General features: G+C 45.7%; 1 protein-coding gene across 6 annotated transcripts in view; it reads right to left on the minus strand.

Annotated features, from left to right (window-relative positions):
• Nucleotides 1–11,253, minus strand: part of osbpl3b (oxysterol binding protein-like 3b) — a 41,008-nt gene that overhangs the window by 8,479 nt on the left and 21,276 nt on the right. For 3 of the 6 annotated variants that reach the window (XM_076970707.1, XM_076970705.1, XM_076970706.1), the window contains exons 4-18: nucleotides 11,183–11,236; nucleotides 10,519–10,632; nucleotides 9,252–9,413; nucleotides 8,929–9,037; nucleotides 8,603–8,706; nucleotides 8,002–8,094; nucleotides 7,290–7,449; nucleotides 6,513–6,643; nucleotides 4,820–4,927; nucleotides 3,920–4,057; nucleotides 2,936–3,023; nucleotides 2,584–2,828; nucleotides 343–480; nucleotides 169–232; nucleotides 1–59 (exon numbers count right to left, since the gene is read on the minus strand). The exon at nucleotides 1–59 is cut by the window's left edge and continues 20 nt beyond it. In XM_076970707.1, coding sequence (XP_076826822.1) covers nucleotides 1–59; nucleotides 169–232; nucleotides 343–480; nucleotides 2,584–2,828; nucleotides 2,936–3,023; nucleotides 3,920–4,057; nucleotides 4,820–4,927; nucleotides 6,513–6,643; nucleotides 7,290–7,449; nucleotides 8,002–8,094; nucleotides 8,603–8,706; nucleotides 8,929–9,037; nucleotides 9,252–9,413; nucleotides 10,519–10,632; nucleotides 11,183–11,236 — 1,767 coding nt within the window. The remainder of the gene's footprint in view (nucleotides 60–168; nucleotides 233–342; nucleotides 481–2,583; nucleotides 2,829–2,935; nucleotides 3,024–3,919; nucleotides 4,058–4,819; nucleotides 4,928–6,512; nucleotides 6,644–7,289; nucleotides 7,450–8,001; nucleotides 8,095–8,602; nucleotides 8,707–8,928; nucleotides 9,038–9,251; nucleotides 9,414–10,518; nucleotides 10,633–11,182; nucleotides 11,237–11,253) is intronic. The other 3 variants (XM_076970708.1, XM_076970709.1, XM_076970710.1) reach the window with 3 other exon arrangements.

Consider the following 11,253-nt stretch of genomic DNA (forward strand, 5'->3'; position numbering starts at 1 on the left):
GGTACCAACAGGCACGATCTCCATGGACTTCCCCCAGAACTTGTTCTTCCACCTCATATCTGCAGGCACCACACAAACACACCTGGGTCACACTGAAACAGGATCACACATCTCCACCGCTCACGCGCACCACGTCTAATCACGTCCATCCAGAACCGCGGGTTTCACCTTGCCAGAAGATAAAGTTTTTAGAGTCCGCATGGCATGCCGAGATTGGGGGGTGATGGCTGACCTAGCAGGAGATGGAGAGAGAGAAAAAAATCAATTTGATCAGTGCAGAAAACAAGCACACGGGTGTTCATACAAAAAAAAAAAACTGTTTACCAAAAAGGACCTGTTTACCTGCTCTGCTATGAAGCGAAATCCTTTGTCTGGACGTTCGCATTCATATGTCTCCCCCAGCAGTGGGTTGAAAGGCTTCCCTCCTGCCCGGTAATAGCTGGCAGCATAGCCCGACACAGCGAACGTTGCGACGTACACCTACGCAGCACAGACAGCAGCAGGTTATGGGCAAAATTACACAGGACATCGCCAGACATCCCAGCCAGGGGCCTCCGGGGCACAGAGGGCGGCTGGAGAGATTGGAGAGTAAGGAGGGGATCAGACGAAAGACCCGCTCATTGTGAGGAAGACAGGAAACGGCGTGTGGTGGCTGCACTTCCCGAAATGTGGAGGCGAAGAAAAATGACCCTAATCATAAAATTCATTATAAAGACATCAGAAGTCATCAAAGCTGAGGGCAGCTCCATCTGCTCGTCCACAGCCACTGCAGATCTCTGCTCCACCACTCCAACCCCTCCACTCTAATGACTATTGGCAGTGATCTAATGCAGATCAATGAGAGAGTCTGTCTGGGTCTGAAAGCTCTTCTGATGCAGCACTGGTATGGGGGGAGAGTAATAGATCACTTGTGTCCACTCAGAGAACACAGAGTCGGAAATGGAAAGCTCAGAGCCCCCTTCCATGTAGGCAACTAACTTGATTTAGGCCTCCAATACACAGTCAATAAAAGCTATGGCTGCACTTTTGCGTCACTTTGTTCAAAACAGCAGTATGAAAGCTGCATAGCTATGACTCAAGCTATGATGACTCGTTTATAATCTGAGCAATGGGGGTTAACCTCTGGTTTTAAAGTAAGAGCTGCGTTTTCCCATCAAGCTTGGGCCGAGCTAACAACTACATCCTGTCTGGAGGAGGAAGCTCTGTTTGAACTTGTCCTCAATACCAGGCGTCAAAGACGCAGTTTCGTTTAGAGCATTCGCTCCCAGCTAATCTCAGTAAGCTAAACGCCACAATAAATAAGATGGAACACTTTTCAATAATTAACGTTCGAGGGTTTGCTGGAAGAAAGCGAGACACTGAAAGTATGCTATTACAGTAAATATTCCTGGAACCATCTTTTAAATGAGCCGGGTAATTCCCTGCTCTTCCGGAGATGTCAGCGGATCGGCTTGAGTAGAGCGGCTTGATGTCCGTGTAGAGCGGATCATTTCATTCTCACAGTGTCACAGTCATGGCTGATGGTAGAAGCTGTCAGGTGAGCTGGTGTTGGGTTGGTGTTGGGTAGACTTTTAAAGGCACGGCTCCAGTAATGGGAAATCCGATCAGTTAATACCGATGACGTAAATCTTGGACTCAGTGGTGGCAAGTCTGTTTCGACAATGGTAGTGAACGCAACACATGCACATGCGACTCATGTTACTAACATGGCACACATATATCTACTGTATGTGATATGATCGGAGTTATGGATATACTGTAGATGTGTGAAAGTGTGGTGCATATGTGAGAGAGAAAGTGAGAGGCAGAGAAAAACACCAATGTGAAAGCTGGCCAAGGAAATAAAGCCCACCACAGGCTGCCTGCAGATTCACTACTTCTTGGAATGTATTTCCAGTTATAGACATTTTTCTATTAAACCTTCTTCAATTACATACATTATAATGTTTAACCACTGGCAGAAAAGAAATAAACACATTTTAATTAAAAATGTTCTGATTCAGCAAAATAAGAGTTAAAAATAATAGCAAAAATAACCTACAAGGTAGTACTGTTCTCTCTCTCTCTCTCTCTCTCTCTCTCTCTCTCTCACTCTCTCCCATAGTATAGCATTGGGTTGGCATTGCTCTGCTGAGTTAAAGGAAACAGTATCTAAACAAGCTCCCCCAAAGCTGTGGTTAAAACTGCTTTCATTTCTGTAGCACTTGGTGTTTGGTGTTTCAGCCGCAGACATTGCAGTGTGCTTCTCTCCGCTCACAAGACACTGGGCCCCAGTTCCTGTGGTACCACTTATCGTCATCAGCACACACCTTAAACCTTCATTTGGTGTGTTGTTATCATCTCACCCTGCTTTAGAGACTCAAAAATGAACAGAGTCTCTAACAGATACCATTGTTAAAATAAACTTCAGATGTATATTTTAGTTTTTAAAGTTATATTTTAGTTTTTAAAGTCTTTTTTCTCTACTTTTTATATTTATATAGAATATTTTTACAGCTTGCATTTCTGTTTTTTTTCCTTAACCCCCCCCCTTGGATCACCCATTAAAATATCAATGTTGGTGTGTGTGTGTTTGACAGGTACCATGCGCTCAAACGGGTCCGGTGTGACTGCAGCCCGATCCAGTAGCTCGCTGTACTCCAGTTCCTCACACAGCCTCTGCAAAGTGTTGAGGGGCTCGTTGAGCTGCACGGGCATGGCCACCTTGGACAGGTCTTTGCCTATATTGTTCTTCAAGATGTTCCACAGGCTGATGGTGCTCGTGCTGGGGCCGGGCGAGGGCAGTGTGGAGCGGCGAAGCCCCTGGGGGGCGCCATTCTCAACGCGACCTGAAAACAGAGGAGCGCTTGTTTCAGTGCCGCTAGATCCATTCTGCGCTACGTGGGTCCAGGAAAGCCGTTGTTGCGGCACAAGAGAACTACGCTCTGGGTCTCACCTGAGCAGACCCTCTGAACCTCACTGCTGAAGTTGTCCATGGAGGCATCGTCGCTGACGTCGCTGATGTAGGACTCGTCGTCTGAAGGCTGGCACGAGAGAGCACACATCCCTATTACATCACTTCCATTCGCTGTTACCTGAAATAAAGATGAGTCCGTCTACCCCTCCTGACGGGTCAGCAGTGCGCCTGCGGTTGAATGTTGCCTCGCCCCCGTGATGTTGCCTCGCCCCCGTGGCCCTCACACCCATTACGGTCGTGGGAGAACTGGCGGAAGTGTGTGTGGTTGAATGAGTGTTGGAATAAGAGCAAGATGAAATTATGAGAGGGAGTGAGAGAGAGAGAGAGAGAGAGAGAGAGAGAGAGAGAGAGAGAAACCCAAGAGATGGTAGCTAACAAATTTGCACTTGGTTCTTTGGAGGGGTATTTTTAGATATAAGCAATTAGTTCCATTTTCACATTTCTTGCACTTCTGGAGCTGGCTTGGCAGATCTCGCCCAAGCAATAAATAAACAATATATATCAAATATAAAGAACTCTGACAGAAATGGACAGAGAGAGAGAGAGAGAGAGAGAGGCAGTGCTCTTTATTCTGACAGAAAGATTCCCAAAGGCAGGTTATAGTCCATTTTCAGGCACACAGTTGTCTATAGCAGCAGCAGTTTCAGTTCTTTAGTAGGACAGCGATACAGTGCACCAGACACACCTGAGCAACACAGCAGGATCCAGCCCACACACTACTGCAGCAATTACTCCTTTAATTGTAAGAGTGTCACACCTACAGCAGGGATGGTAAAGCGGACACAGGACCTCCTGGAGGAGTAACTGCTGATGGACTCCCAAGCAGTAAGGCGAGTGTGACAAGGTGGAAGGTGAGAAGATCCAGCAGTGCACGTTGTGGAACGAGAATGAGATGGACATTAAACGCAGACGGTGTGACAGCGTGACCGAGAGCGTGACAAGAGCGATCGAGGGTTTCCTCACCTCGTTCTCAGAAGAACTTGCTGACACCAAGACTTCCTGAGCATCAAAGAACTCTGACATCGACTCCGAGATGGACACCTGGCTGTCATTGGACATTTGATGGACGAGGGAGCGGCCACAGTCCACGGAATCCTGCATCTGGAGGGGGAAACTCACTGTTTATGGGGAACTTTAGATGTGACATTCAAAGTGTGCATGACTGGTAGACCTGCTGTTGACCTGCAGCCCAATTTGATTTGCTGAATTCATTTCACCCAGAATCGAATGCCGAACAAGGTGTAGCTTCAATCTAAGCAAATGTTTAGTATTAAAACCCATCTAAAGCGACTTCACAAAAAAGATGGGTGTCGTCTTCATAGATGAAAGAGCCAAGCCCAATTAGCAAAGAGCTGACTCACATAATGGCTTATGATTTTAAACAGAGGGCGCTGCCAGAGGATGGTGGTGCAAGCCAAGCTAGTTAGTGGAAAGGAAAGTGTTGAGTCACAAGCTATTTTAAAAAGCAGTTGACAGTATAATCCCACAGGAAACATTACCGATACATTTTCTATTCTCAAATTTTAGCTGAGTAGCTTTTCTAGCTACTGTACACTGCTTACTTCAAAATATGTAACTTCATGACTACAAACTTCACATGTATAATTCAATCTCTCTCTGAATCACCCCCCGAAATAGATCAATATGATTGCTCTTTACGATCAGATTTAGTTCACTGCCAGGCCAGGGAGGGAGTAGTAATTCCAGGGCTCGATGTTTAGCTGGGAGCAGCATAAGTGAGGCGTTCAATCTTATTTGTGCTTCATGGATGAAACAGCTGAAGACTTCTCTGTGGCCCCACTATGAGTGACAGTAGCGTTGAGTGTGGGGCGCTGTGATGGTGCAAGTTCTCCCCACACCCACCTGTAGTGGGCCCGTGCTGACGGTGTTAAGGACAGTGGCTTCTGAGATATGCGACTCTATGTGTATCTTGCACAGGCGCTCTCTCAAATCAGAGTTCTGTGCTAGAGCCTGTGAAAGCAGAGGGCAACCAGCACACACACACACACACACACACACACACACACACACACACACACACACACACACACACACACACACACACATACACACACACACACGCACGCAGGAACGCATGCACCCACGCGCGCACGCACACACACACACACACACACACACACACACACACACACACACACACAGCACAGACATTCTGACCTTGCTCTTCGATCTTTCTGAACATTTTTTCTTGAAAAAGAACATTTAGAGGTAATATAAGGAGGAAATACAAACTCATTACACCACCTCATAACAGTTTTACTCAGTCGCTTTGGTGCATTTCTGAATACAGTCTGTACCAACAGAACCATGTGGATTGCCAGCAAAACAGCCCATCGCTTGCTCAAAATCCCTCCTTCATTTCAGTATTTATGTCTCAGTGTCATCAGAATGACAAGCCCTTGTGTCATTGCTTACAAACATGACAGTCAAAATGCTTCGCCGTGTCATTTGTCAGTCCCCTAAAGGTTTCCTGACAGCTCAGGTTTTGAGGAAAGTGACTGAAAATTCACAATGCTGCACGTTATCAGTTTCAATAGTACAAAGTTACACATTACGGTATCTGGGAGATTGATTGCAAGGGACTGGACTGAATTCACATTCATGCTTTTACTGTTTGTACAGTAAACTTTACTGTATTGACAGACCATGTCGTTACAATACAGAAAAGAAATGCAAGACTGTCATGACACTACATAGCACAACGGAAAAGAATGCAAAATTAGAAATGTAAACATAGGAAACATGCAGAACTGTACATGTAATGCTGAATGTAAAATTACAGTGCAGTATTTCTACACCTCCTGATGTTCTGAAGTTCACAACAGATATCTTCTCTTGCAATGCGGAACAGATGCACCTCTGAGCTATTTTAGAGAACTGGTTAATCATTGATTGATCTAAAGCTTCACACAGTCTCCATCATCAGTGAAAGTAATGATTCCAAAAATGTCTAACAGAAATGTATGAAATACGCCTTACAAGTTATGACAACTGGTTGAGCACTTCTAAATATAAAATATAAAGATATTTTAGCGGGCAGGACTATTCAACAGAGCACTACTCAACTAGGAAACCAGACAGCTGTACAAAATCATTTGCTTGATTATGCCAAGCATTTAGTATTGGTTCAAAAACGAATGAGAAATTGCTTTCATCATGTGCACAAGTAACAAATTTTTGAGAAAAATGCAAAAGATTTGAGAAAAATGCAAGAGAAATCCAATTCTGCACACCAAAGTGACTGAGAAAAAGAGTAAACAAATTTAAATTTGACTGCAAACGTCACTAAGGTCATTGGTTAGGAGGAAATGCACAGGCCAAGAAGAGTCTAAGAATGCTAAGAATGTTATGAAGCAAACCAGCGAAAAAGCATGCAAGAAGAGTTAATGTGTTTATGTGTGTGTGTTTATGTGCGTGTGCGTGCATGCATGTGTGTGCTGCATGTGTGTGTGTGTGTTGCACGTGTCTATGTGTGTGCATGCGTGTGTGCGTGAGTGTGTGTGTGTGTGCGCGTGTGTTTGTGCGTGTGCCTTACAGAGGCCAGGGCACTCTTTAGGCCCATGATCTGTGTGGAGGACGTTGAACAGGTCTCCTGCTCCAGTGTCTGTCTCAGTCTGTCCCGCTCTGCTGTCAGGGAGCCCAGGGCACTCTTCATGCTGCCATGCACTGCAATCACAAACAGGCTCCAGTCCGCTCAGCTTCGCCAGCACGCGCACCAGGGTAAAGCAATGCCGGTCTTCTCACTCCAAGGCTGCAAAAGCTTTTGTGGCAGGTGCACACTCAGGTTCTCAATGGATCAGTACACAAGACCTGCCTGCCCGGTGCAGCTTTAATCACAGTGGCATGAAGTGGATTTCTAAAACGGTTCTGCTGTGCGTTCTGCTTTTCCTGCACGACAGGAAAGCCGCGGCTGCCAGACAACCGTCTAGCTTGGCAGCCGGGCGGCAGGGACGGGGCCCTCCAGCAGGACCCGACAGGGTGTTTGGTGCCACGCTGCTCATCTCAGAGCGGTCTCGTGCGAACAGGGGCCGGCGGGCGAGCCAACCGGACCCGCTTCGGTTCCGAACGGCTGAGAATAATTACATTCGTAATGTGGTAGACGCACAATAAACAGCTGGTGCTTTAGCCACTCAGCGCTCGGCACAGACGTCTCAGTTAAACTCTTCCTAGGCCTCTGGCTACACTAGATTCCCTGCAGATGGGGTGCAGTTAGCTGAATGAAAACTACAGCCGGATAGACACTGCGTTACCTGGGAAATGGCACAGACAGGTAGGATGCAAACGCATATCTGGCAGCTGTCACCGCACTTACGGGTGTTGGCAATGCGGCAGAAGTCTTCCTGCAGTTTGGACACGTCTAGGGGAACGTGGAGGACCTCCGGATAGCTCTTCTCAATGGCCAGATCCGGGGAGGAGAGGTTGGGGTTGGAGGCATGAAGGCGGAAGGATCCGGACGAGATGCAGCTGGGAACCTGAGACAGGGAGAGGCGGGAAAGGACAGCACCTCAGGATGGCAAGAAACAGACAGAATTGGTTCTCACAGTTCATCCAATTCAACTTCATGCTTATGGGCTGAGCTATAAAGGTAACCAAAGATAGATAGATAGATAGATAGATAGATAGATAGATAGACAGATAGACAGATAGACAGATAGAAATTAAACACTGTAGTGAAGTACACAAAGTTTCTCCACTGCACAGAGACCTCTGCTACATGAAGAACCTGTTCTCTTTTGAGCTTATAAGGACTCCCCCCTGTTTCACTATGTCTATGTGAAGTGTTGCCACTGTTTAACTAGTCGGTTATCAAACATTTATCTTCTGCCTTGTGTAAAATTTACTTGTGTAAAATCTCATGTTCTGGCTTTTCTGGTTTTGGATTGTCCTGGATTTATTACACCATGTTCTCCTTTTGCCCTGCTGGATTTTGGGTAGAGTTCATTACTACAGCTGACACATATGGCCTCTCTGTCACCATAAAAGCAATCTACATTATATAGTCTCAGCTATTATTAACTTTATACCTGTAGGGTTGTTTTGCTATCTTTCCCATAGGTTTTGGGACGCCATTTCCTCATTTGTCTTTTGTCCTTTTTAGGGCTGTCATATGTTGATGCCTGCAAACAAAGAGAGAAGCCTCCACTAGAGAAATTGCAATCTCAGAATTCTGCTACTAACAGGGATGCAATTCTCTGAAAACACCGTTTCAAAAAATCTGAATTTGTTCTACTAAAGTTAGCCAACTGAGCTGAGAGATTACACGCCAAGCATTCACAGTTGGTGTGGATGCGCTTAGTGGCAATTATGTGAAAATAAATGGATTTTCTCAAGCCAAACCCACTTTGCCTCCATTCCTAACGAGGGGAGTTTCCTTGGGTGCTGCCCTGAGCTTTCTCAGCCTGACTCTCATTACCAGCCACGAAACACTGAAGGCCACACCGATATTGGAGCGCCAGGGGCTCAACGAACTGCACATCTCAGGTTCATCAGCAGAGAAGTGCTTGCTCAAGATATGAAATTCTCCTGTACCAAGTGGAGAGTTAGGCCTGCGGGTCCTGTTAAACAGAAGCTCCGCTAAGGTGAAACCCCGTCCGTGTGGTGCAGCAGGGGGGAGGGCGGAGTCACCTGTAGCGCGTTGATGGCGGGGGCGGAGCAGGTGCGATGCAGGACCTCCATACTCCTCAGCAGATGATTCAACTCCAGCAACTGAGTCTCACACTCAGACAGCTCTGCAGAGAGAGGGAGGGAGAGAGAGAATGAGAGAGAGAGAGGAGAGAGAGAGAGGGGGAGAGAGGAAGTAGAGAGGGAGAGCAGAAGAAAAGTGAAACAAAGGATTAGAATTAGATCAAGCGACCTTCAGATGCATATTTAACATTTCTTGACACAGCCACGTTAAGGTGTCTGTGTGTGTGTGTGTGTGTGTGTGTATACATACATTTATAAATACACACCTTTGAAACATCTGTCCAAGTCATCAGAAGACTGCAGCCAGGCGGCCACCTTGGCGATGGGGAAGGAGTTGGGTGTGTGTAAGGAAGACTGCTTCACCAACGACGCATGCTGAAGAGGTGAAAACACAAACATGCATTTACAAATCCCAAAACACACAAACACACACACACACACACACACACACACACACACTACTACTACTAACAAACATGTTTTTCTCCAAACAAAGTGTTTCTGTTGTCTTCAACATGTTAACCTGATGAGCGTGTGGGTCACGAACTGGCTCCTCCTCCAGCCGTGTACGAGAGCAGACCTGCGTTACCTTTCTGGACGTCTGGCTTTCAGGGAAGCTGACTGGAGAGGATGTTGAGCAGTAGGAGTTGAGAACTTTTTCCTGGGGAAACATGGAAATCTCGTTCTGCCGGTACAGCCGGTGGTGACGCAGCTTGGAGACCCAATCGTCAAACAGCTCCTGAGACTTAATCTAGCAGTACAGGAAGACCACTCACTGCCCATGGTCAAGGTGTATTTAATATGGACGAGAGGACCTGTGTCTTACTGATGCACTTGACAGCTTCTAGATTACTACATTTGGCTGTAGAACATATCTGAATGCTAATGACGAACCATCACTCACCAGCCAGTTGGTTAATCTTACAGCATATGTAATATGCATTTTATAAGAGTACAATTACAGAATCTAACCCATTCGTTACCATGCACAGTTTGTTATCCCCAATTCCACCTTGACTACTAGCCAGTTTGAGACCACAGGACCACTGCTGACCGGATGATATTTATGTAGTGGGCCATTCTCAGCACAGCAGCAAAACAGGGCTGATATGGCTGTGGGAATGCAGATAATGGGACTATCATGCACTGTAGAACAGCCGGAGTCCTCATACATTTTTCTCTGCCAATTTCTCTGCTTGATTGAGACTGCTCTGCCACCCAAAATATGACCCCTGATGGAACCATGGGAAACGAGCTAGCATGGTGACGGATTGGCCGGACAAGGTGTTTCAAATGAAGCCAGTCGTGTATGAAGAACACACGTACTCTTCCATGGAGATTCCATGTAGTAGGCGACCAAATCTATCCTGCTGTCTACCTACCATTGCTTTTAGACAAACATAACTTTACAATGACATTTGCAATGTGTTAAATCATCCTTTGCTGTCTTTTAAAAGAACTCTCACATGGATGGATGGATGGATGAATGGATGGATGGATGGATGGATAGATAGATAGATAGATAGATAGATAGATAGATAGATAGATAGATAGATAGATAGATAGATAGATTACTTAATGGGCCTATGTACATGAGGATGCTATGTTTTATAAAAAGCACACAATGTAATGGCGATATAATATAGTATAATATAATGTAAATATGTTAAACAGCTGAATAGAAAACACCTTAGATAACTTAGATAACTATTGATTACGTGATGATCATTACTTATAACTCACTTCTGCATGTTATCAGGGACCTTTATATCAGATACTTTAGCTGTAGACTTAAAGTTTCAGGTTTATTTTCTCTGTACTGAGATCAGTTTTCCCAAGATCTAATTGGTATTTACCTTCAGGTGATAGATGTTTTCCTCTGCATCCAGATCAATGCACTTGGTCTTGTTCTTAATGGCCATGACAGACAGGCCCACATCAATGCAGCCATGTAGTTTGCCCTTCTCGATCTGTTAAACACAGCAGTCCAATTGAGCCACACCTGAGCATAATAGCACCAAAAGCCCCCTGAGAACGATGCAATATCCTAGCCCTACTCTCAGAGGAAAACAGCTAGAGGCAAAGCCACTCCAGTGTAATGGACACCACAAGGAGTTGGAGCATAAAAGCTTTTTGTGTGGATTTTTGACTTCCTTGGCAAATGTAAAGGTGCCAGTTTCACCCACAAGTGTTAATGGTCCTTGGGAAGCTTGGACTGTGGTTGGCGTTGTGCAGTGAGATTAATTCAACACATCTGTACACCACACTGCGGTTGTTTCTTCAGCGGGCATGATGATTAATGGAAAAATGGCCTGTCAGTCTTAGCAAAAAGTGCATAAAATCCTTACGCCAGATGAAAATATGGAGAAAAAAGAGGAAGAAGAGCACAGGAGTGATGAAGGAGTGAAGCAGTGTGTGTGTGTGTGTGTGTGTGTGTGTGTGTGTGTGTGTGTGTGTGTGTGAGAAGCAAAGCGGAGGCTGCTGGGTGACTCATGAGGGACAAGTGTCCTTTATACTCACGTCAGTTGAGCTCTTGGCATACTTCAGAATGCCCTTATCCAGGATGAAGTATCTCTGTAGCCCAGACGCAA

This window comes from Brachyhypopomus gauderio, chromosome 13 (genome assembly GCF_052324685.1).
Source record: "Brachyhypopomus gauderio isolate BG-103 chromosome 13, BGAUD_0.2, whole genome shotgun sequence".
Lineage (NCBI taxonomy): Eukaryota > Metazoa > Chordata > Actinopteri > Gymnotiformes > Hypopomidae > Brachyhypopomus > Brachyhypopomus gauderio.